Source organism: Cheilinus undulatus, linkage group 2 (genome assembly GCF_018320785.1).
Source record: "Cheilinus undulatus linkage group 2, ASM1832078v1, whole genome shotgun sequence".
NCBI lineage: Eukaryota > Metazoa > Chordata > Actinopteri > Labriformes > Labridae > Cheilinus > Cheilinus undulatus.
This window is the reverse complement of record NC_054866.1, coordinates 43,632,847-43,660,302: the sequence shown is the minus strand read 5'-3', so window position 1 is coordinate 43,660,302 and position 27,456 is coordinate 43,632,847. Positions and strand designations below refer to the sequence as shown.

The window sequence follows — 27,456 nt, the reverse complement described above, 5'->3', positions numbered from 1 at the left end:
TTGGGATTATATATGTGATTATTCTTGGGTAAATCTTATGTTTTTTTGACAAATTCAACCAATAAATATTTCCATAAATAAGACAATGTGTATTGAAAACACTTCAGAAGCAATTAATCCATAGTAGCATGAATATGAATATGGGGATGCAACAAACTTTAAGCTATAAAGGAGGCAGCTGGGGTGGAGGAGGTGAAGCTGGCTACCAGCTGATTGCAGCCTGGGTATGACTTTTGTGAAGTAACGCTAGGCGTCATCAGTTTTAGATAGAATGAGCTAATTATTTTAGCTCGTATTGCAAATATGATGTCATTTGTTTTGTTTAAAGGCATTCTCATTTTTATGTCACTCACGTTGATTAAGAAAAACATACAGAAAACACCAAAAGGAGGATTTTTGTAATCCACTTAAAAAAATATTGACACTTGAATGTTTGCATAATGTGCATAAAATCCCTGCCATGGCAAAAAAAAAAAGATTTTTTTTTAATTATTAAACTGGTGTTTTAACACATTGCAAGTTAAAGAAATATTGCAACTCCTGCGATTTGAAAATTGCAGCAGGCCATATTGTGATTTAATCTAATTTGTGATTAATTGCCCCGCCCTAGAGCCACATTTAGAATATCAGGCTGAAATGGCCACTTCAATATCCCTCAACTTTAGTGCATTAAATATAGTAAAACCAATCCAAGATATGCTAAGTGATTGAATATGCCTCTAGGAAAAAACGCTTACATCGCAGCTTTCCATTAATGGCTTAACCAGGCAAACAGCCAATCACTGCAAAGGTTTAAGGTTGGCCAATCAGATTCAGGGGTTCCTGATCAGCCCTGGCTACTACTAGCAAATGAGCACCATTTGGGCTGCTATTTGCTTTTTGGTGTTCAATAAGTTTACCATTAATTGATTAATTCAGTCATGAAAAAAGCATGTCAAAATGGTTGTTCACAGAACTAACACACGAAATGAGGAAGTAGACATACCCAGCTCCAGTGCTAACCTGGGCTTGGCTGACCAGTACTGTTGCTGGTTACAAATGACAGGGCTAGTATTTGGAAAAAACTGTCTAAGCTGGTCAGTAGAAGTACAAAAACATCTCCAAAAGTAAATCTTTCAGTGCGTCTCTGTACTCTTGGTTTTAATAACAAATGTGGGCCACTAAACTAAAGCTACATCCAAGATAATCGTTCCACCGGCAGCTATTATACCGGCTCACAGTCCAACCAAACCCAGCCAGTAACTATCACAAACTAATGCCAAAGCAGGTCTGGTGAATAGAGAGAACATTTTTTCCATCATGAAAAGCTTTCAGTGAGGTTCTTCGCTTTTTATTTAATAAAGAAAAGTTGCTCAGCTCTGATAAAACTACGACTATACAACAGCTACATCCGACCCAAAAACTAAACTGGTGGCAGCCATTGCAATTGGCTATTGCAAACCCCATTCATAGTTCCTGCCTTTTTCTCCTCAAACAATGCTGATTAGCTTGAACCGTTTTTGGACCTGGCACAAATGCTGCATAGCTTTACAATATAGTTTTGCCTGACAACAGGCATGGAGTTTGGCCAATTCATCAGCTCTGCAAGGCAATAATGTTACTAGGACAATGTTTGAGGAGTCACAAAGTTTGAGAGCTAAATCATGGAAAATAAATTATCAGTGACTATGCAGATGCCTGATCTAAACATTAACAGCTAGTTACTCGTACTGTGTGACTTTGCAAAAGCTTTCCTAGTGACACTAATGTTTCAGAAATCTGTTTGCAGTAAAATCCTCCGTTTATGAAATACGCATGGAGGCAAATGCATAAGATGTCATGTAATGGTTGTATGAGGGTTTTGGTGGGCATCGGATGATTATCAAGTGTTAAATCAGGATGGGGAAATGCTGCTCTAGAGGCACACTCCAAACTGAGTGTTAGGGAGAATCCCCCAAAATGCCTTACAAATCTTTAAGATTTGAAGATTGCAGCAATGTTCTGATATCTTATTTACTGTTGTTTCTATGCATTATGGTTCTTTTGATTTCATGTATTTCAAAAGTATGCTGGTAGTAGAACTGTCCAGTATTATTGTGTCATCTGTTCACATGAATCCTGTCAACAACTACTGATGAATTATCAGGTTATTGAAGGGTTCCCTTTTCATATAGGGTTCCCCCACCATCCCTTTTACCTCAGTTTCAAGGAGCAAGGAGGGTACTTAAAATCAAGGGGTAAGAGTTATACAAGGACTGAGCCATAGTTTTATATGATGATTATATGAGTAGAAAGTTTTAAAATCTTCACAAGGATTTTTTATTTCTTTCTTTGCATCTGCCAATAGCACAAGTCACTGAAGTAAGATATCCACATTTGACAGCCCTTTAACAATCTGACACAAAAACATGATTTTTTTTTTTTAGTAAAACATTTTCTCGGTAAATGTAAGGAGGCAGGCTGCTGTCAGATCTGAGTACAAATTGTACAAGACTTTCTTCAGCCTTAGATCCTCAAGATGGTATATTCTAGCTCTAAAACTGGATCTTCTGCTCATTTTATTACTGCCTACCAAGAGGGAACGTTCCCAGTGGACAAAATGAACACAATGGGAACAATCCTCCAGAGCAGACAAAGCTATCATCAGCTGTGAGCCTGGTGCCATCATGAAGAAAGCCAGAACTGAAGAAACAGCATTAGCTTGCATTAGATCATGGCTCTGACAATATCCCTGCTAGGCCTGTTTCCCTCCTCTCTGTGGCTGGAAGATTACCATGTGGAGACGGAGGATGAAACCATTTGTAAAGGAAATAGATTTCCAGGAAAATCAAGCAGAGTTTGAATGCTAGCTGTGGACCTCCAGCTGATCATTGATTTGAATAATTGAGGCTTTTGTCAGAAATTTTCTTTTAACCTAATCGGAAATGTTTATGTCTGGAAGGATCCATGAAATATAAATAGAATGAAGCACTTGGATGGAGCTGTGTAACTGTAAATGGCTGTTATTTTCTTATTTCTTTAATTTACTTTTAGCTACTGAGATTTGTTTTATGTGATGCACTTTCTGAATTCTAAGTATTTAAAAGGCGCAATCACAAATCAACTTTGGGAACACTGTTGATCAGACGACAGAATCAAATAAAACAAACCTAGCCTAATTGACATGATCATTGCAATGGTTTCTGTGAATGCACCGACTTTTTCATGTTTAGTAATCAGAGCCAAATGAGCACTGGTCTGTGAAAGGGAACCCTGCCAATGTTTACTCTCATATGAGGGAGGCACTCACCTGTAGAGCAGTCATGGCCTGTCCAGTTGGGATCACAGCTGCAGGTTCCGGTCTCTGCCAGAAAAGCTCCGTGTCCAGAGCACTGGTCCATGCAGGAGGCCCGGGGACTCTCACATCCCGGCCCGCCCCATCCCACAAAGCAGTGACACTCTCCCTGCACACATACCCCTCGGCCTGAGCATGTCGGGTCCAGGCAGTCCACTGAAAGGGTTTCAAAGAGACATAGTCAGACATTGCTCACCTGCTGTTTCATTCTTTCAGGGAAAACCTGGCGTCTTTATTGAACCTGATTAGAATGACAACTGAAGTGGGCTATGGCAGCTCGACTGCAGCTGCAACGAGCTTAACAACCGTAAAGTGAATGTACAGAGAGAACACACAGGAATGATGAGAGATTTACAAATAAGAAAATTAAATGTCTGTTATCACACAGGGGCTTATGGCACCAACCTACAGGTACTGCCCACACTCCTGCTGGCACTTTCCCATCATCTCATTATGAAAAAGCCACCTTAAAAAGGGAAGTCTCTTAATATGAGCATGTTTCTCTAAAATGAAAGCAACAATGAACTCAAAGATAAGAAAAGCGACACCCACACTCACTGAATGTAAAGGAGAAAATGGGTTACAGTAAGGAAAAGCCTTGGGCAAAAGTTTTAACTTCCAAGGGACTGCAGATCACAAAATCTTTGTACCTGCTTCTCTCTGCTACATCCTTTCTTACACTGTATTCATTCAAAATGCATTCATTTCAATGCAAATTTCAGCTTCTAAAGCATCTTTTCTCTTGAAGTGGACAAGCGGGACATTAGTTGTGCAATTAAGCAATCCCACGGTAACATTCTTTCTATAGGACAATATCTTCATGTTACACGCAGATGGTAAATGGACAGAGCAAAGTCTAGCCACCCAGAGCAGCAGGCCACGCCATGGCAGCTCCCCTTTACCATGACATAAATGGCTATAAAGGCCGTTATAGTAAGACAAACAGGATCTCTCGCCTCTTAGCAGATGGTTTGGGCACAAGGCACAAAGATCAGAGGCTAACTGACAAGAAACTCTCTCCTGGCAATTAATCATCGCGCCTGAAGGTCGCACGGAAGAAAGGTAAAAATGTTAAAGGCCTCTCGTCCACATTCTCCTCCACTCCTTATGGCCGGCACTTCACCCAAAATAGAATGGGCGCCTATGGATGTCACAAACCCCCATTCATCAAACTCTCAGGGGCCATTTTTCATCTTGAAATGAGAGCCTTCAAGAGCTGACAAACACAATGGCTCCTTCAATCTTATCTGGTCGAGCCTTATCCAGCATCATGAATGTAGAGTTCCTAATGGATTAACATCAGACCTGGTGTCTGAATTTCAGACAACAAATGGACTGTTTTGATTATGGTGATGCCTTATATCAATGATTTATGCACAAAAAGTCACCTTGGATACATACTGTGAAGTGTTATGGTTATTACACTCTGCATAGACCATGTCCTGTCTTTACAAGACAGACTGTTAAATAAGCCATATAGAGTTAATAGCTGCTCCCATTATGAGTGTTCTTTTAAATGTCAAGCACTAACAATGTGGTGGTTACAGCAGCCATATTATGTAGGATTTTATGTTCAGGATACATAAATATGACTTATTTAAACAATCACCTTCTTCGCAGTTTTCTCCCTTGTAGCCTGGGTTGCAGATGCAGGTTCCCACGATGCACGTCCCATGGCTGCTGCAAGTGATGTCAATGCACTGGTTTGTGGGAACGTCACACTCTGAGCCCTTCCAGCCGCTGTGACACATGCAGCGACCTTTAAGGTATTGACCATTCCCACTGCATAGCACTGGACAGGCGGCTTTGAAAAGAGCAGACAGCATACATCCATTTGAATGGACCCTTCCAACCATAGCTTCAAAGAATAGTGAGGATGTTTAAAAAGCTGCAATATGACAATGAGTGGTGACCGGACCGGAAAAAACAGCATTAAATGCAGACATGAAGAAACAGGAAATCTAAACTGATTCAAACATGCTAAATTTACTCATGTCGGTTTTGTGACTGATGGAAATAAATATATATTTTTAGCTTTTATTTTAGTTTTTAAGTTAGGAATATAAAATTAAGATACAGTGCCTTTAAAAAGTATCCATCCCCTTGGATCTTTTTCCCTTTTATTGATTTTATAAATCAATCATAGTCAATATAGTTTGTTTGTTTTTGTTTTTTTGACAAAAGGAAAAAAAATCACGAAACCCCTCTTTAATGTCAAAGAGAAAACTGATTTATACAAATTAAACTCAATTTAAAAAATGTAATGTAAAATAAATGACTGCATAAAATATTCACCCCCTTCAAGTCAGTATTTATTAGATGCACCTCTGGCTGCAATCACAGACTGAGTCTATGTGGACAGGTTTCAATCAGGCTTGCACATCTGGACACTGAAATTTTACTCCTTTGTAAAACTGCTTAATCTCTGTCAAGTTGCAAGGGGATCAAGCGTAACCAGCTCTTCTCAGGCCCTTTTTGGGCTTTGACTCAGCCACTCCAGAACATTCCGATGTTGTCTTTAAATCATTTCTATGTAACTTTTGCTGTATGCTTCTCCTAAGCTGTAGTTCTCTTGCAGACTGAATAAGATTTTCCCTCAGGATTTTTCTACATTTACCCTCTACCTTTACAAGCCTTCCAGGGCTGGCTGCTGAAAAGCATCCCCACAGCATGATGCTGCCACCACCATGCTTCACAGTGAGGATTGTGTGTTTGTGGTGACATGCAGTGTTGATGGCCAAAAAGCACCATTTTGGTTTTATTAGGCCAAAGAACTTTCTTCCACTTGACCATGGAGTCTCCCACATGTGTTTTGGTGAACTCTAGAGTTCTGATAAAGCTCTGACTGGTGAAAAACCCAGTCAACAGTTGTTGTATACAGAGTCTCTCCAAACTCAGCTGCCAAAGCTTGTAACTCCCTCAGAGAAGTCAAAGGTATTTTATTAGCCTCTCTCACTAGTCTTCTTCTTGCATGGTCACTCAGTTTGTGAGGACAACCTGATTTAGGCAGATTTACACATGTGACATCTTCCTTGCATGTGTTGATGATGGATTTAACTGAACTCCAGGGGATGTCCAGTGCCTCGGAAATTTGTTTGTATGCATCCCCTGACTTGTACTTTTCAGTAACATTTTCTCTGTGTTGCTTGGAGTGTTCTTTTGTCTTCATGGTGAAATGGTAGCCAGGAATCCTTATTAACCAGTGACTGGAACTTCCAGACACAGGCGTCACTTGAGACACATTCACTGCACTCACCCCATTCCACCAATTTTGACACTACTAGCACCTATTTGACATTAACAAGGTTTTTGGTACATTTTTTTTTGTCAAAAAAGCCTCATTATATTGACCATGATTGCTTTATAAAATCAGTAAAAGGGTAAAACATCCTGAGTATTTTAAGAAGTAACAAGCTTCATTCCCAAATACTGCCTGAAGCTTTTTTATTTCATTTAAATTAGAGGAAAAATGAATTAAGATTCACTAGCATTGATTGAAAGAATGAAACAAGACCCAGCCCATTATCTCAAGCCTTTTTTCTATATATTGTTTTCACTTCTAACATATGTAACACAAGGGGCCACTAAGAAGCTGCTGGTGAAAATAAATCATGAGCAGATTAACTACCTAATTTAAAGAGTATGATCATGAATACAGTGAAAATAAATCCTAGAATATAATTGCTTTGTTCTGGTAATACAGTGAAGATAATTTGGCTAGCTCCCTCAAACGTTCTGTATGCAAATGATGTTGATCAATACAGACATCATGACTGAGGGTGTGACTCACCTCGCCCACAGTCAGGTCCTTTGAATCCTAAAAAGCAGTGGCATGTTCCAGCAACACAGTCACCGTTTCCGAAGCAGTTACTGGGACAGTCGTCGATAGACTCTGCAGAGAGAGCAAACCAGCAGCTTTCCTGAGTGATGGGGTTTGAAAAACACTTTTCCTCCCACTCATTTTCACTGGGTTGATTATTATCCCTTTGCTAATGACAGTGATAAGCACAGGCTCCAATCCTGTCAACATTTCTATTTCACAGAAAAAACATATTCGAGTGTTACTAATGTTTCCTCCAAATGGGAGAATTTACTAAAAGAGTAAACATGTTCTGATCATCTGGGCTTCCAGCAAGAGTCACTAAGCAAATTCTTCAAAGTTGTGAATGCGCTGGATTTGATCTGAGACATGCATCATTTAACAAACCTAATTCATCATTTTTATGGCACACTGCAACCAGACGATTTGAAAGCATCAGCAGCACTGGAACCTGCACTTCCCCACTGCCAAGGGAAATGTTAATGTATCATATTTTCTTGTATGGTCTCATTTTCAGTCTGCTTTATGTGTTTGCAGAGGCAGTGAGCAGGCCAGGCTGATTACTTTGTGTTACTGTTTTGTCAAGTCATCACAATGCTACAAGCTGAATAACCTGCACTCTAGTAAGCTTTGTTAACATGCTGATTTATTGTGTTTAATGGCATTTTGTAGGCAATTTGTTGCAGCTGTGTTTTAATGTGATCTTTGATTATAACGCTGACAGTATCTTTAAACAAAACCAGAGTACAAGTTGATAAAAATAACTGAATAGAGAGTGTGATATTAGAACAATCTCACATTTGGCATGCTTATTTCATACAGTGCCCAGACAAGACTGCTCCCCCTGTCATTATCCCTCGTTGGTCTGCCTTCACATTACAAACATTGTTCTGTGCCCAAGCACACTTGCATTATGTATTCTATCTGATACAGTAGATGGCAGTATGCATGTAGGTGGTTAGCAAATCTGCCAAGAAGTGCTAAGACAAAGAGACAAGGATGGCAACTGCTCAGGTTGACATTTATCTATGCACCATGTGGACAAAGGAGACCATCCTGCAGGCTACTATGGATGTTTTTATTATTTTTTAAGATGCCAACAACAACCTTTTTCCTACTGTAGTATCTGCTGTGAAGCTCAGAGGATGAAATGTGCCTGTGCTGCCCAGATATGAGTATTGGAAGAGACAGGAGATGTCAAGAATTGCCTTTACAGCTCTGCTCGCTGATGAGTACCCAGTACTTACAGTCTACATAAATCATGCCATCTCTACCAGTGAGATTCGGTATGGTGCCCAAGTATAGTACGCTTGTATTCATACAGATGAGTGTAATGTAAACCACTCCCAGAATCTCCTCTAAATATAATTATACTCAAATTTAATATTACCTGATTTGTTCACAGCTTTGCCACTGTTGTTGGTTACCATCACCATGTGCATTGTGCACAGAACAGGCACAGTTAAAAAAAATGCCTTAAATACCCTTAAAAATGATCAGGTATTCCTTAAGATGATTAGTTGCCAGTTTCTTTAAAAGAAGGCAGCCCATTTTCACATATTTAAAACTGTTGGGGTCCAAACTTATTCTTAAAATGTGTTTACCCATGAGTAAAGCAACATGAGAACCCTTTGTACTGATGTACCTCACCCCCAATCATATTTAATTTCTACTGTTGTTGTGCTTTCTTGTCTTTTTTATTTATCTCATTAGCACTTCATTAACCAGCTATTCTTTAAAGTTTTTTCCCTCTTCTTCCCTTTTCTTGGCTCTAACACCTTTAAAAGAAACAACTCTGTAACTCAGATCTGTTATTTATGTTGCGCTTGTATCACCTCGTGCCACAATTTTGTAGCTGGTGTAAAGCTATAGTTGGTTATTTATTGCTCTCTTTAGGTCATGTAGTTAACTGTAGTTCATTCTGGGGAAGATTTTTTTTCCTGTTTTCTGAGCTGTTTGGAAAGAGTTAAAGGTGCAGTGTGCAATACGAGGTTTGGCTATTAAATAGTGAGACTGAGCTTATGAGGATTAAACCATGTGGTTCACAGTCACACTGAGTGTTATAAGGTTAGGTCGTCATGCAAAAACTGCTGTAGGCTTCCAATTAGTGACGTCTTTAGTTCACTGCTACTGACTGAAGTGCATGTGTTTTTCTCCAAGGCGTCGGAAAATTATTCGCTTAAAAGTTGAGCAACGCATTATTTAAGAGTTTTGTTGAAATTTAACAAAACAGCAGTCGAATCTTTTGGTACATGAACTGAGGTGTATGAAGAACACTGCATGTCGCGTGATTTAGCGAAGGCAGGGAGGATGTCCAAGACGATGAATGCTCTGGGCGCCCATGCACATCAAAAACTTCTGAAAACGTTCAACAAATTGAACAAATTGTTTGAAATGATCAACGACTCAATATCAGAATGAGAGCAGAAATGGTCTCCATTAATAGAGAAAAAGTCCAGCCTATTTTGCATGAAAATTTGAAGATGACTGAAGTGTGGACCAAAGTTGTCCCAAAACCTCTGACTCCTGATCAAAAAGGAAAATGCAAACAAATTTGTGAAGACTTTTTCTGGGAAAAAAAAAAAATTAGGAATGAGTACATGCAATGAATATTGGATCTGTCCTGAAGACAAAATGGTAGCTGAAGCACCGGAAATCACCGTCGTCTCCAAGGATGAAGAAAGCCTGACATAGCAAGTCCAAATTCAAGGCCATTCTGGTTAATTTCTTTGACATCAAAGGTATAATTTTGGAGGAGTGGGTTTCAGGAGGGTCAGAGGATCAGAGAAAGACATTTAAAAATGTTTATGTTCAATAAAATTGTGTTACAGTTTTAGTCTCGTTTTTTTAATAGCCATAACTTTTTAGCCTAGTAGCATTTTGCCAAACAAACTTGGCAAACAAAACACACAATATTTATAAATAGACCTATCTAAATTAGTGTTTAATCACCCCAGTACATGAAAAATGTTTTCTTTTTATTAAATGAGAATAAGCCTTTTGTTCACACATAGGGAGGGCCCCCTCTGTGGACTCTGCCATCTTAGATTTTTTCATCTTGCAAGTTTTTACAATACCACAGAAGGGACAAAGTAGAAGAAAGGTGCTTTTTTGTTCCACAGGTTTCCACTGTTACCACCAGAAGTGAGTAATGAAAGCTAGAATCTGATACTTAGATGTTGCTGATATTCCCAAGTTTTACACACTGCACCTGTGAAGACCTGATCCACCTGCAGTCATCCAAAGGCTCCTTAACTTCTGCTAACAAGAATGAAAAGAGAGTGGTTTAGATTGCTGTGATAGCTGTAAAACAACTAATTTTGAGAGCATGGACAGACTTTGTACCAAACAATGAATTATGGATGGGGAAATGACGAACACTTCACACCTTAGAAGACTGAGATTTTAAAATGAAGACAGGTGAAGTGTGTCTGAGAAGGTCTGGGGCCATCAACTGAACTTTATTAATGGTTAAAAAATAATGTGTCAGTGGTAAATCATACTGCTTTTTTTTTCACTAATCTAAGCCCACCTTTTCATGAAGCACTCTGGGATGATTTTTTTATGTATGAAAGAAACTAAACAAATTAAGTTATTGTTCTCTTTTTACAAAGTGAGGTGTTTTTTCCTGTCAATCTGTCACTCTCTTTGCATTTTAAGTTGAGTGGGTTTTTTTAAAAGGTTCATTTTATTTAAAAAAATGATCATGAGACTGATTCAGAGAGTCACTGATGAAAAATATGGGCTCTTAATGTGACTTCCCTGTCAACCTGATAAATGAGCCATTACAGTAAATGTTTTGGATATTGCCTTAAATCCCCTCTTTACTGCAAGTAAGGTAAATGTAATTTAAGGTAAACAATCAGCGAAACAAACCACATTCCCAATTATTTCCTCTACTGATCCATCTACCTTAATCAAACAAATTGGCAAAGTAATGATTTCTACTACCATGTTCCCACACTTGCCTTTATTGGAAATAAGGCTGACCACTGATCTCAAAGCAGCTCAACAGCAGCAGAATCTGAAACATGACGCTCACTGAATTAAGCCTGAAATGGTGCTGAAAAATATTCAATCTTGTTCATTGCCTTCAGGCAGCAGAAGCTCTGAGGCAAAACTTACTGAACAAAGAATCTCTTGTGCTCCACAAAGGGCTAGAAATGTGAGCCATGGATTCAGCTTCCCTTTACTCTGGAGAGTCAATCATCACCGAGGATGCAACGCAAGGCAGAGGGAAAAGAGAGAGAGAGAGGGAGAGAGAGGGGTGGGGGAGAGGCAGACCAGAGATACAGTGAAAAGAGAGAGAGAGGCGGTGAGCAGAGAAACGCTGCTGATGTTTTCAGCGCTGCAGGCTTCTCTTTGCCATGTTGGGTGTGTGTGAGGGGATGCAGGGGAGACTGTCCTCTGGGGTGATGGAGGCAAATCAGCATTTTAGTGGGGATTTGAAGGCTTCCAACAACAACACGGAGCTAATGTAGGAGGCCTGGCATTTTTTTTTTTTTTTGCTCAAAGCTAGAGAAACCAGCACTGTGTGTGGGTGTGGTGTGTGGCCATTAGAAATGCCTCCCAGAAGTACAATTATGAAGGAGAGATGCCTGGCATGAATATAGCAGCTCATGTTTGTAGGGATGAATAAAGCAAGCTGGGGTGTAATCCATTGTTCACCAAGAAAAGCACTGAAAGACACAACTTCTTCTGCTATCTACTAACCTTTTCTAAAGATTTTTTGGGGAATAATTCCTGTTCTGAAGAGAGTGAGATTAAAGAGGGAGACGGGGAATCAGGGGCAAGGATGACATGCAAGACAAGTTGTCAAAATGCCACGAACACTTCAATAAAGCTTGCAAAGTGCTTTGCTCAGGTGGATTAATGTGGGGTCTTTGTAGATAATATAAAAGGGTAGACTTGCTCTTTTTACAAAGTGTTTTCAAGGATTTTCCTGGCTCAATATGAGGTGCTGGAGGTACCTTGTGTTATATGTATACTGGCTCAACCAAATATTTTACAATCAATATTAAATGCTGTTTAATTACTAACAAATAAGCCTGCTCAAATCAAAAATAATGTGTTAATATGCACAGTTAAAAAAGAGGCTATCTTATTAGATTATGTGTAAGGAGGTCTGGAGTCCTTCCTTGGAAAATTTTAGGGTCAAAAGTTTTAATCTCTATATTCTGGTGTATTTTTGTGCAATTATTTGTCTAAAAATGTCTTTACTTTTCCAAATAAAGAAGGTTAGGTTTGTAGCCTAAGCTCTGCTCTCACCTTACATAATTAGACATAAAAACATCATAAACTGTCTTCAGCCAGCACTGACAATGAGCCTAATGAAGACCTGAGTAGATTGCTACATGCAGGCTATTTCTGATTATATTTTACCAACTAAAATAAAGCAATTTAAATTTTTACACAAACCCTCAAGTATGCTTTTTTTTGAAGGAAATGTTCTAATTGAACTCTTTTTCAGTCATGCAATTGCCTCCTCACAATATGAATAATAACTGTAACTATCTTTATTGCTCCTGGAAACATTTGTTTAGGAAAGCTTGTCCTTTATAGACATTTATATCTTCTTCAAAACCATCCCAGGCCTGGAAAAGAGTTTCCAAACTGTCCTGCTGTGTCATTACTTCTTCCCAAATCTTTACAGTGTAATTATGAACTATTCATCTCTGTCTGCCTCACTGACCCTGACTGGTATGTGTGGTAAAAGTGAGTTCTTAAGTTTTCATACATTCATTATTGATGTGTATATTGAGATCAGCTGATCTCACACAAACAAATCAGCTGACGACTAGCTGATATGCTCTTAGCACGCCGTTGGAAAATCACACTCAGACTGCTCTAGCTTCACTGCACTTCCCTGGCTACACTCTCCCTCTCTCTCCACAACCCTCCTCCACCCCAGCGCCTCATTTATTCTGCTTCAGACTTGATCACTGTCACTCTGCCATCAATGATGCCTCCTCTGCTCTGGGCTTTTGCTGCTTCTCTCCCTGCCTCAGGCTTTTCTTGTGGTCACAAGAAGAGCAGGCTTGTGGGAGTGCAGGGGGATCCTAGAACAGCAACACCACCAGATGAGAACGTTTTACTTCCTCTTTGATGTTCACTTTTCTCATTGGTAGTTTGGCGGCACATTTCTGGTACACTAGACTACTCTACAGTCCGATAAATACATTCTGTAAACACTGCAATGGTTAAAAAAAATAAATAAATCACAGTAACGGTGCAAAGTTGTTTTTCAGGCTGTGGCTAAAGTTAGCAGAAGTAGCACCGCTGGTCTTTAAACTTCTGTGCAGATTGTGTACATTCAGGTGCACAATATTGTCACTAAATGGCTTATACTGTATGTGAGCCTTATTTGACATAGCCTTTAGACATCTTTATCTCTGTTTTGTAGATCAAAAATATGCTAACTTGAGCTGTCAGCTGGTGACTGTTTATATTCGATTAAGGAGCATTGTGGCAACACAGCTACTAGTGGTGGGCAGCTGTGTTACAGTTCAGACAGAGTGTTTCTGCGGGATTATGGGCCTGAAATGATAAAAAATGTTAATAAATAGTTTGACCAACTAGTCATACCTGTGCTGACTACACAGGAATCGATTAACCTTGTAATCATGCCCATCACTAGCTATCATGTTGGCAAAAGCTGTAGTTAGAAATGATAGTTCCATTTAATTCTGCACTTGGAAGACGGTGTTCGTCATAAAAATACAAGCATCTAAATCTGAAAAAATACCAGTAAAATTCTGCAGTGATAGCTGCAACCAAAGTTCAAATGCAGAAAGAACCCTGGTCTTTAGATAAATTGTAAATGGAATTGAGTTTGAGTTGTCATGATGATGCTAAAAGTGCTTTATTTTTACCACAGGTCCCCATTGAAGGAGGCTACCTGGAGGTTAACCTGATCTATACATCTCATACATATCAAACGCCACTGATGCAGAAGCGGGAGCAATTGAGAGTTGAGTATCTTGCCAAAGGATGCACTGACACGTGAATGCAAGAGCTGGGGACCAAACCCCTAATGGGTTACTAGAAGACAGACTCTACCTGCTGGACCACAGTCACAGTCACAAACACATAGTATATGCTTTAAATTGGTGCTAAACTAATTAAGATTGACTGAAAGATTGATCAAATGACAGACTGAAAGTTTGTGATGCAGAACCTGCACTGCTCCTCTTCTATAGTGTTTGCTTAAGAATGCAGATACTCTATCTACACACTTAATGAGCAGGCAAGTATTCTACATTAATGTTCTTCTAATTAAAGCTATCTTATCTTTAACTATCATGGGTAACTCTCTGGTGAATGTGAAACCCTGGAGTTGAACATATTTAATGGAGTAATCATGAACTGCTGTGCTTCTGCTCTGAATGCTGTGACGCAGTTTAGCAGACTATGCGCTCCCCATGTCTATTGCCTGTGTTTCCTGTGAGAGCAGCCCGGGAAGGCCATGAATATCTCTTAGCCACACACTCGACATAGGCCAACGCATAAATCATGGATTCAAGCAGAGCTTCATTGAAATTCATTACCCTTCATATCAGGGGAGCTAACTATTGTGCGAGTCTCTCCACTCGGTGAGGACAGAGTAGCATGCAGTGGGCAGGTTTAATCAGCGCCTTGCCATGCTCTCCGAGGATGCTCAGCACCCTTGAATGATGGGCGTTTGTGTACAGAGAGAGCTTGTGCTATACAGTGAGACAGGATAAAGAGTGAGAGACACAGGCAGTGGGTCTCAGCTCCCCTTTGCTGTTCTCCTCTGTATAGGAAGCCGTGTCTGGGTTGAAGAATGTCTGGCACCAGGCAGCAGGGACAAATGGCTACATGCTCCAGAGGGCTGTGATACAAAACATTCAGTAGGACACATTTCACATTGCCATGGAGCCACAGCCAAGTAATGAGGAGCAGCCCAGATTAAAGACAGGAACGCTTCATCCCCCCAGATGTATCATGACAGGGCCGTGTGCAGAAAGCAAACCTCTCATTTAATCACGGTGAGAGCATAAAGCACCTCGATGACAGTAAAACATGACCTTTTTTTCTGTCAGAATCGGTAAAATAATTAACTGTTGGTGCCTTATAAACAATGCTGCTTGTGTCTTTCAATGTGCCTCTTCTGGATATTGTTCACATATATTTCTATGCTTGGGCTGCTCTATTTGAAGGTCAACTCTATCCCTCCACGGCTCAATACAATTCAGGCAGTTGGTGAGATTCAATTTCTGCTGAAGGGCACTTAACCGGTGACCCATTTTAGAAAGGGCCCCTATGCCTCCCTCTGAGCTCCTGTGGGCAGATCAGCTCTGATACAAATGAACAGAGGCAGGATTCTAACTCTGACTAAGTCCACCCCACCCAATCCTATCCCCATCCATATCTGCTGCACAGAATACCTTATCCAGTTGTGTTTTTCTCTGATGCAAACCACAGGAGGCCTTCATGCACACCCGGTCAACAATGAGTAAAAGTAAACATTCTGCCTCGACGCCCCCTCCTTGTGTCATATCATATATTGAGTACTGAATTACGGATGTTGCTGGCGTACTAAGGGGGCATCTCTTGCCTGTCTTCACTTGGTGTTACATTGGTGTTGAGGACAGCTTCTCATCGATCTGCTGCCTGGCACAGCTCCTGTCACAGATGGACTCTGGCCCAGGAGCTTTTAATTAAAGAGCATGTGAGAACAGCTCCCAGCTGCCATCCCTGTGAAAGTCGACACCTCGGGCCCTCTCACACCTTGCGTGATACAGCAGTGCTAATCAAAGGTGCTTTAGGGAGAACAAAGAGGGGCGTACAAAACGAAAATCACCTCGACAAAGAAGGACGTATGTCTGAGGCGCAGCTGTGTGCTACGCAGAGTTAGTCAGGCGACGGAAATATCTCTTCCACTTTGATATATGAAAAGTAGATGGAAATTGGAGCAAATCATGATCAAAAATGGCACTAGCAGGAGGGTATAATCACACTTTGAATTGTATGCAAATGGTTCCCAGAAGCTGGACCCCTGATTCGCTCAGGAGACACTCAGGCTAATGAGGATATTATGATCTCTCGATGCCCTACTCAGGGGCATGGCAGGGTAGCACTGATGTCCTGATTTTTGTCATATTCAACTTCACCTTGATTAACCTGCACTTTCCTTAGCTATTGAAATGTTCCAAAATCTGCCACTGACTCATGCCATAGTCTGGGCTGTTTGCTGTGAAGTGCTTCTGGTTGGTATTATAGGGATTACGTAGATTGCTATAACAGGTTTCAGCAGCAGGTCATGCCCAGGGCACTCACCTATGGCTGTGGTGAGGAAGGAGACAGTTTCAGTTTCTTTTCCATCGTTGTAGATGGCCAGGTGCCAGATGCCCGAGTCCATGTACTGGATGAAGCCGGTGTCGTGCGTGGTGATGGGTACCAGGCTCCGCTGCATAGCCACAGGGCCCTCCAGACCATGGATGTCCTGTGTGAGGAGCCGCCGCCCATCCAAAAGCTCCACAAAGTCAAACTGCAGACAGACCCAGAGAAAGTGAGAAAGACTGATAGTGGGACCGCAGACGCACCATTAGAGTGACACATGAGACTTGAGTGCTTTCAGCTCTCTTTATAGAGGAGCATCATTTGGTCTGCATGAATAACTCATCATTCCAGAGAAGCTGGAGGAAGTCTTGGCATATCATGGCCGGACAGGCTGTGATAATTTCATAGTCCATCTCATATCTTATATGAAAGCCTTGTTTAAAACTATTAAAGTGAAAAAAGAGAAGCTGGGAAAAAATTTAAAGCCAGTGTTTACCAAATCACATCTGCAACAATTTGCTTCATATCAGGAGAGACTCAATGAATACCAATGAGACAGCATTTCCTTTTCATCTGCATAAGGAAGAGAAACTCGACTCGTCTACCACTCTACGTGTAATCAGTCACAGCAGGAAAACTCTACTCTAGATTATTTCTTTTGAAGTACAAATAGAGGAAAGAGACCCATCAACATCACTACATGATATTTTGACAGAAAAATAAATCACACTGGACGGTAATGCAAACTAAAGTCATGCTATGAACAAGGAGCTGAACCAGACTCACATTAAAGGAGACATTTGAACTCTGAGAAACTCACAGTCGGCTGTGATTAATAACATGCTATATCTGACACTGTGCTGCACATAGATGGGAAATTAGTGTAAAGAAAAATCTCCCTGCCTCGGCTCCTTCTGTGTCTTTGCATGATTCATTGATGATATTGAACCTGAAAGAAATTTGCTGTAAATCCTTTCGTGCAACTAAGAAAGTGATTCATAATACAATAGGGAGATTTACAGATTGGTTTGTATTCATGACACGCTTCTACATGGTAAGATGGATTCTTTTTCAAACAATATTCATATTTATAGTCTGAGGAAGAGGAAGTATGGAAAAAAGTAGAATCTTTATTCTCAGCAGTCATGATTTTAAACTGTCCTACAGTTTGCATTTGCATTTACAGTTTATAGGGGTTGCTAGATTATAGCAAAAATCATAATCACTACTTTTCGAATTGATATAAGATCACAATTACTGAACTGAATTTCTCATTGGTGCTACAACATCAGCACAGTTTATTATGATTTATCTGGATCCCTATTAGCATTGGCACATGGCCACAGGTACTCTTCCTGGGGTCAGCAACAAAACAAAACAGATAACATACAAATATCTGGCACATATTTAAACAAACAAAACAATCAAACCAAAGCAACACTTTGTGATTTTACACACTTAAAATTTCAGAATACTTTAAAAAGCAATCAATAAATGAAATTAAATAAGTAAAGAATGGAATATATAACACATTAACATATGAAAACAAAAATAGTGTGAGATAGTGGAACAATATAACAACCCTGAAACATTTACCACACATGATGTGCAACACAACATGCTGCTGTCTTTGATCTCAGATATCTTGTTTAAATGACATTTCGAAGCTTAAATGATAATTCAGATTCAGTTCTGATTGATTGCCAAACACTTTAATCGATGATAGTTTTTAAAACTTTATATACATGACTTCAAAGAAAACCTGCAGTTGACAAGCCGCCATTTCTGTGGTGGGATCTCACTATAACATTTGAGTGTTTGATTTAAAGCTGATTGATGAGAACTTTCTTTTTATGTGACATTCTATTGAACTTTTATGTTAAAAGGCTTTAAGGGGCGCGCAGATGGCCTAGTCCACTTTCTTCCTCTATCAATAAAGGCACAAAAAGCCCAAAAAATAAACCTTTAAAAGTCTTTACGTTTTTTTTGCACCCAGGCTTGCCGCTCCCTACACACAGACCACGCACAGTGCGTAGGCCTTCTCATATATGGGGGGCCTCGCTCTGAGCTTTAATTTTTTGTCCCCCTGTACATCAGGCCAGTGTTTGCATGATGAATATGATCAAGGTAATGTATATAAAGCATTTGCCAAACACACATTTTAACTGGGCATTTCAAATTAGAAAATTAACTCTTAACCCGTTATTTTTGGAGATTGATGCAATCCATGATGAATTAATAAGTGCACAGTGTCCGCTTGCTCTGCCTCTCTCTCTCTCTCTCTCTCTCTCCTGCTGACTGACACAGACTCACTTGTCGCAAAAAAACTCTTATCTTCTCCTGTAAATCAAGTCGTCGTTTTGCAACCTCTCCTGTTAAATGTCAACTTCAACCATTGTTTAGTTTGTGGATTTATGATGAAACACTGGGAAGTTCCCGTGCTGTTTGTGATCATGAATGAATATCAAACTTCCTGTGCAGATCAGCTGTTCTAAAATGAGCTCGAGGGTGCAAACAAATAATAACGGTGTATATTTTAAGGTGATTTAATAAAAGGAAGGCTACTGATGGTAGCTAAAGCAGACACTTAGTGAGGGAGAGAGAAAAGCAAAACTGATGAGCTGCTGTATCTGTGGTAGTATTCAGTATGTTATCCTTGGTGATGACTTAACCCCTTAAAGCCTGAAAACACAAATAATAGCCAGAAAATTCTTATTTTTTTAAACTGAAATGTTCATTTAACTTTCTACTGAAATTTAAAAAAAATCCAAATTTCCGTAAAATTTAACAAATATATTTTTAGTATCTCATTTCATTCATTAGGTGTTTTTGGTAACTGATAATCCACTTGAGGGCATTTTTATCATTTAACAGATTGTATTCTGATTTTTAAAAAATAATTTATTGAGCATATTGATTAGATAGAGGTATGATAGAAGTATGTAACAAATATACAACAAAAGGTGTCAAGGGATTAATTATAACTCAGAATTGTTTCTTTTATTTCACACTATCTCAGGCTAAATTACAAATTGCAAAGACTTTGTATGTATTACTGGGGTGAGGGGTCTGTACCTTTTTTTTGACAGATTTATTTATTACAGACCAACTACTTTGGTAAGACATCAAAAATATGTGCATAAAGAACATTCACAGAAATGTATTTGCCAAAGCTATCTGTCAGTGATGACTGTAAGAAGCTGTTAAATTACGAAGCTAACTAGTGAGTGATTAGCTCTATATTAAGCAGAACTTCATCACAAATAAATGGTGGATTGTCACACTTTTCTCCATTTCTGAAGTAGATATTAGACATTAATAAAAAATGTAAAAATGTTTGAGAGGTACAATCTAAATGAAGATAAGATAATCTGATTAAGGCTCCTTTATTGGTTTTTAACCCAAACATCTATTTCAATGTTACAGTCAGTGGGTGGTACAAACTTGACATGCCAGATAGACTGTTTTAAATATCCATTGCATAGGATACATTTCGTATTAATTGGGAAACCTCCCATGTAAAGTGTTTGGGAAGGGCAGGATTTTCACTGAAGATAATTGGACTAATGTTCTCTCTGTCACAGACACATCGCAGCTCCTGTATGTAATCTAAGACCTACAGCCAGGTGCTGATTATGAGAGATGGAGCTTGCTGGTGGATAAAACTCATGCTGAGGCTGGTTGGGAGAAGTGCTTAACGCCTTTTTCAGCAAGAAAAGATTTCAGTGCAGCGTTTTGCTCTTCTTTCCATAAAGAAACGTGGTTCAGTTCTTATAAAACTGCCACTATACTAAAGCTACATCAAAGCTAATTGCTACATCAGTGGCGGCCATTGCTACTGGCTTCCGCTAAACCTCGCTCATAACTACTGCTTCTTTGTCCTCAAATGATGCCCATTTGTCTGGACCGTTCTCAGACCAGGGTTTCAGATTGGAGCTCTTCAAGATGCATTTGCCAGATGACAGACATGGAATCTGGCAAATGCATCTGCTTTGCAAGGTTAGGGTGGTACTCGACGTCGCAGTTATGGCGGCCAGCCAAGATGCAGCGCCCACAAACAGATTGCAGGATTCATCCATATATACAACTTAAAAAGCAAAACATAGGACGACAGATCAACCGAGCAATGCCTGAATGGGTTTCAATGATTCTTACCTGCGTGTGTGATGGAGGTAGGCCTCTCCTTCCGTAGATTCCAACTAAGGCATCTTTGCTCAGGGACACGTTAAACTTCAGGTACATGGGATGATCAATGAAGACCTGGGACCTCCAGAAGATACCAGGAGGAATCTGCTGCGCGACCTTGCGCCCCACGTCAATCTCGCCCATATCTATATAGCTGTCATCTGGGAACAAGCTGTCCAATTTGCCTGCAATGCGCACAAAGTGAATCGGTCAAAGAGATCACATCATTAATCCAGAATGTGGAGGGTGGAGGGCAGAGGGAGTCACTCTGCTGAAGGCTGATAGTCTGACCATATCACAGATATTCAATCACATCCCTGTCAGCTGCAGAAAAAAAAATGTTATGGATGACCCCTGCCAGCTATTCCAATACCAATTTTACTTGAGGAGAGAGTAAAAAACATGATAGTACACAAATTCAGTCATATCCTGCAGTCTTTTCTTGTTGATTCACTGGAAATTCAAATACAGAAACTTGCTTGAAATTAATGAATATTCATACATTCATTTTTTCATACTAAATTTCTTATGATTTCTTCCTCAGTTTTCACATTCCATAAATCCTTTTCATCACAGGAAGGGTTGAACATATGGAGTGGAAATTATAGAAAATAAGATATGATATAACTGCCTCCATACTGTGATAAGATACAATTAAAGTAAAATCAATAAAGTGAAAATTGCAATTACAGAAAGGAGGGATCTCTAATTCAAGAAGCTGCTCATGTGCTAGCACATCTAATGCCAAAAATTGTCCATATGTTCCATAATACACCTTATATTGGACTCTGCGGAAATGGCAACATCTGTTTGCCCATGTAGACGAGCTAATTTCGGCAGTGATGTCTACTAAAGCAGACGTCCATACACACTACCCTCAGGACTTGGTGGCAGACACGGCTTTTGGTTACACGTGGCACGGCAGATGGCAGTCTTCTCAGAAGTCCATCAGAGACGACGGGTTTTATTAGACATGACAGATTCTCTGTCTCCCAGATCTGGGTCTCAAATAGTGCTACAGCACACAGGCTCATGTTCCACATGTTAGAGTGGGTTTGTATTCATGCAGCACATTAATGCTCTGCTCATCAGGCTGTTTAAATAAATCATAAGCCGAGAGCAGTGATAATGGGCCTCATGGTTAAATAAATTGTTATTGTTGTGGATATTAATCTTAAGCATCTTTCGTTGGTGGAAAAAGGAGTCAGAAGAAGGAAAGTAGTGAATTTCAACACAGTACACATCTGCATTACCTTGATGAAACATCAGATAGCTCATCATTGTTTCTGGTGACAGCACTGCAGAAAGAGTCTTATTTAGACAGTCATGGCTATCGATTTTCTATCCGCAACGGCCGCCATGCAGGGTTTAAGCTTAGCTGATGTCATGCTCGTTGTTAGTCAAACACACTTCGCTGTCAGGTTAATGAAAAAGACAACTGCTGGATTCATCTATATGGTAATGACCCCCATCTTCTACCTATTGTAGTCTGCCACCAGCAAATCACATGGTTAAATCTGGGCCTTTTTGTTCGAGAATGGAAGAAAGCAAACTTTCCTCGAGTCGAGCAGTTGGTACCGTGGGGTGAGCACATGCTTTCTGTGGCTGCCAGGAAAGGCAGCCCAGACTTGGAGATGAAAGGATCACATCCGTTCTGAAGAGGACAGAGTGGCTAATCCCCCTCCAGCCCCTGGATACTCCGTCCCTTAAGCTGTCCCATTCTCTTCCTCCAGGAACAAATAACACTTTCCCACTTACAACAACTTTCATAGGATTACATTCAGATCTCTTTGCATACCATGGAGACCAGCGAACACAATGTGAAACTGGATGGCACAATATTAACAAACTTGCTTGAGCTCTAAAATGTCATCTGTAAACTTGAAGATTTGAAAAACTTTTTTCTTTGCTTTTTTCCCACACTGATGTGGGTGCAAAAGGGTACCGCAGCTAAATGAGATGGCTGCAAAACTCCTTAAATAAAATCTCTTTATGTATGCTTGATAAAATTTCACTTACTGTCATCTTTTCCCCTGCGGTCAGGAATTTCCAAGCCTGTATTGCCTAGTGGTGGCAAGCTTAGATCAGTAGGAAAAGGTAGGCCACTTGTGTTGTCCTCTGACAGCTGGTACATCTGTCTCTGCATGGGCTGCAGGTGCCAGTTTAATCCGAAAAGGTGCATGGCTGAAGAGAAAACACAAGAAAACCTTGATTATAATGATGCATCTGATGGGGTCATGAGCTTCTTGTAAATATACTTGACTGTGCATGATGCACATTACTGGGGGACACCATAAGAGGCATCACCAGAGAGTTCAGGCTGTATGCAACAACTTCATGTATGGGACGTAAACTACAAACATGGTCACACATGAGGTTACTACACTGTTAATTCTGAGACAAAAAAACAACAAAACAGTAACATCAATAATCAACAGTAACATCAGATCAGCTCATACTACCGACTGGTGGTCAGGACACACCATCTGCACTCCGTTTATAAACATTTTCCAACACTGGGAACATAATGCTCGAAGTGTAACAGTTTTAATTAGTGACCATGTTAAGTTGTGACTTCTGGCCAACTATATTTCAGTCAGATTTCTTTGTCAAGAAACAGACATGATTTGCGGCTTTAAATATTCTTTAATTAGCATCTGTGCTGAAAAACATCAAGCAGGGACAGCACGCATTCCTGCTCTTCCTGTAACGATACGGAAAGCCTGAGGCAGGGAGAGAAGCAGACAAAAACCGAGAGCAGGGCAGACATCAATGACAGCAGAATGACACTAATTAAGTCAGAAGCAGATTGAAGGAGGAGCTGGGGTGGAGAAGGGTTGCAAGAGCTGACTGCAGAGAGAGCGGGAGAGTGTAGCCAGGAAAAGGTAGTTTAAATAAGGCAGCATTAGTGTGATTAGCCAATGGCGTGTTAAGAGCAAATCAGCTGGCTGTCAGTGGATGAGGGTTTGTGTATGATCAGCTGATCTCAATGCTCAGTGCTTGACTTCATGGCCCACATTAATTAGTGCTTAAAGTTTGATTTGTATGTGGTTTATGCATTTACAAATATCCTATGCCTTTTATGCATTTAATTTAAAAAAAAAAACAAAACAAAACTGAAAGTCCCCACTTTGCATGGTCACCTTTTTAACTGCAACACCAATCTTTTTTCTCAATATTTTTACTGGTTTAAAAATTGATTTCTATGACAGAATTATCTTTCTCATCTGGTCTGGCAGAAGTGCTTGTTTCCATATTGCAACAACACATTGTAAATTGAGGACTCAGTTTATCAGCTGGTCTTTAAAACTTTCAGCCATTATCATCTGCTGTTGTGTCAACTGTCCAACTCCTCCACCTCTACAGTTATATGAATACTGTGGGTTTAATGATCCATCGATGAATATCGCTACATTGATTGATTGATTAATTATCCAGTCAGATCTACAGAAAGTCAAAACATCACATTTCAGCCACATTTTTATTTTGAAGTTCCTCCCACATGCCTGTTGACAGGTTCTAACCCCTTTGAATATCCTCAATTAGATAGTGGTAGCTGAGTTAGAGATGATATTCCCTCCTCCCTCAGCTGTGTGGACATATTTCAGACATAGGCTACTGCAGTGTGTGCTTCTTGTCTCATTTTGCCGACTATGTCTGCGGTTTGTTCCGTAAACCATCAACTTATGAGATTGTTTATGTATAAAAACCACTCTCCCCTCGTGATTGGTGTCTGATACAGGCTCTACGGATAAACAGAGAGGGAAAAGTCAGCTGCCTTGTGATACATGATACACTGATTGTGGTCTGCTGTCTTATATTCAATTTAAAATTAAAAAATAGAAGCTGTTCGAAGTTGACATGGTTCAAACAGGAAAGCTTATCTCTGTGAAACCCTCCTTCCTCTTTCTCTCTCATTATGAGGCAGCTCACAACAACAGAGATTGTCCATTGAACTAAAACTTTGTTCTAAGCCCTCCATTTATCAAAATCAGGATTGCAATAAATCAAAAACAATGTAAGCTCATCACTATAATACCACATGCCATGGATTTAATCTAATGAGATTAAATACCAAAATGTATTGCAAAATTTTAAATGAAGTACATGTCACATTAATAGATTCCTATGTAAAGTGTGAAGAACATAAGAGGTTTTTTTTAATTAAACACAAAGACCGTTCAGTAATTAAAATGCAGAAACCCCTTTTTTCTGTAACCGTGTGAAATTTGTGCATAAAATCGTCTCATATTAATTGTAGGCTCCTACATCAAGCTGTATCAAAATTGCATAGTGGCAGATTTTGTGACATTGGAAAATACATCGTTGTCCAAAATATCAATATCATATTGTGATGAAACAGGTGATTTAGACCCCTAATATGTACTGAACCTAACGCCTGTGTAGTATCAGTTTTTGGGGATTTATAGCAGATATGATGCATCCACATACATGTAGTTAACAGCAAGTTTATCTTTGGCCAAACAAAGCTTGTCACTCCTACCCATTTACACCCTGTTGACGAAGGCCACTGTATTAGCTAATATCATCTATATGCATTTATACATATTTACACACCACTGAGGGAGCTATTTAGGGTTCGGATTCTTTCCTAAGAAAATTTTAACAGGAGCACCAAATAACATTCTGATTCTCAAACACACTTAGGAAATAATCCGCCACCTAGTTTCTTTTCTAATTCTATGTTTCCGAAATCAACTGCCACCTGAGTACCTCGGTGGGCTGTGCATAGGGTGGTCTGTTTCTTCTAAAACTAAATTCTTTTAAGGAAGTAATCATCAAAGGTGGCAGCTGCAAGATGGGAGGAAGAGGACGTCCAAAGATACAGAACAATATGTTTTGGTTTAATGTTTAATGACTCGTTTTTCAAAGTGCCGAGCAGTTTAATCAGAAGATGAATGCTCCTCTGACCTCACTGAACAACATCTGTCTCACCACACCAACATCGACTCAGACCATCCCCGCTGCCCTAACATCTTTCCAACCCCATTACCCCTCCATTCCCCTGCTAAACTAGGGGACAAAAGGAAAAACACATCAGCAGAGAGACACCGGGGTGTTTCAATGCGAACACAGTGGATGAAGTATGCTGATATTTTACAAGGTCGACAAAAGAAATGTCCTTTGTAACAATGGCAGCGGAGTGCAGGACAGGGGAGGAGGGGCTGACGATGACAGATCACCAATAAGAGAATGGACAAGACGAGCTTAGCGAGGCAAAAGCCACCTTAGAAGTCAGCAGTCAGCAGAAAAGGCCCAGAAACTCAATATAGCTATTTTATTGGTTTGCTGGTTCTCTTAAGCTCCTCAAGTAAATAAGCACACAATTCAATTATAAAGAGTGGAATTATCTGACAGTTTCAGACTGAAGCTGGGAGTAAGACCTCTCCTGTCCTGTCAATGTTATTTTCTTCAAATGTGTTTTCTTTATCCTTTTTTAAGAGCATCAACCTCATCATGTCAGCAGTAAGCCTTTCAGTGACAGTTCAGACAACAAAGAAAATGAATGTCATTACTTGAACATAGAGAGGGAAAACTTGCTTTGTTAGAGGGACTTTGACAAAAGCATCTGTTATTCTAACAATACCTCCAAATATGCATAAATTAAAACTACTTATGATAGCTAAAGGTTGAACACATAAATTAAGAGCTTGCTCACACCTAGAACTTACCTCTTTGGTTAAAAGCCATGGTTGTTTTCTATTTTTCTTTGATTTATTTTGGGAAATTACCCCAGGAAGCAAGTGCACTCTTGTGATGTTTTTGTCTTTTGACATTTAGTTCGCCAATTACCATGTCACTTTGTTAGGTGAGCAATTACTATGTACTCCTGGATCCTTCACATCTAAGCTTGAAGAAAGCACACTTCCTTATATCACACCACGCCAAACCTACTACAGTTTTAAGTCTGCTAAAGAAAGTATATGCCTTCAATCTCCTCAAAACCAAGCTGAGAGGAAAGTGGAACTTGGTTTCCACCATCTGCTTTTCCACCATAAGTACCCAGAACTTTTAGTTCCAGGAACTTCTCTGCAAGGAAAAAAATGGTTCCATTGTTGTCTCTGCTTCCACCAGGGACTAAGGCCCCTGTAAGAAAATCAGTTTTATCATCAAGGCTGCCAAGATTCCCCAAATTGGTCGCAATTTTCTAAAATCTACAGTTTTTAAAATTGCAATTAATTTCACAATTTATTGTCCCTTTCAGCACACTTTAGTTAAGCCTCCTCAGCGTCTCCTTGCAGCCACAGTGATGTAAATAAAAGTCCACCACTGCTCCTTAAAATCTCATTCTACCTAAAAAAAATCACAGACAGCTCAGTGGACATGTCAAAAGTAATTTGCACCTTGTGTTATCAAACATTTACCTTTCCACTGTCCCATTATTTAATTTTTCATCTATGATAAGTTCCTTTTCCATGGTTATGGTCATGTTAAAAGCAGGTCTGAATCCAAACAGGAAGTCATTTAACCTTAGTTTAAGGTTTTATAAAAATCCAAAACAACACAAAACAGTTTTAAATGCAAATTTTATAATGGACAGAAAATCAGAGATTAATTACAATTAAAAACTGTATTTCTTACTGCTATCAGTTATCTCTACTTTTTTATCTTCTAGTAATATTTATTTGTATTTTAATAAAGTTCTGGGTTGGGGGACAGACACAGTCTTTATAATACTATACATTATTACAATCTTATCGAATGCCTGTGCAGATTTGCAGTCATCAAGGTTATTAAAAGCTCGATCTAACTGGGGCAACTGGACTTGGTTAACGCTGAAGACATATCAGCTCTCCTCTGAAAGACTTTAGCT

At 39.7% G+C, this 27,456-nt stretch overlaps 1 protein-coding gene across 10 annotated transcripts in view; it reads right to left on the bottom strand.

Moving 5' to 3' along the window:
• The window catches only part of tenm4 (teneurin transmembrane protein 4), a 330,072-nt gene that overhangs the window by 109,468 nt on the left and 193,148 nt on the right, over window positions 1–27,456 (bottom strand). For all 10 annotated transcript variants that reach the window (XM_041804631.1, XM_041804642.1, XM_041804649.1 and 7 more), the window contains 6 exons: window positions 22,641–22,805; window positions 20,592–20,806; window positions 16,434–16,644; window positions 7,104–7,205; window positions 4,923–5,117; window positions 3,269–3,469 (listed from right to left, as the gene is read on the bottom strand). In XM_041804631.1, coding sequence (XP_041660565.1) covers window positions 3,269–3,469; window positions 4,923–5,117; window positions 7,104–7,205; window positions 16,434–16,644; window positions 20,592–20,806; window positions 22,641–22,805 — 1,089 coding nt within the window. The remainder of the gene's footprint in view (window positions 1–3,268; window positions 3,470–4,922; window positions 5,118–7,103; window positions 7,206–16,433; window positions 16,645–20,591; window positions 20,807–22,640; window positions 22,806–27,456) is intronic.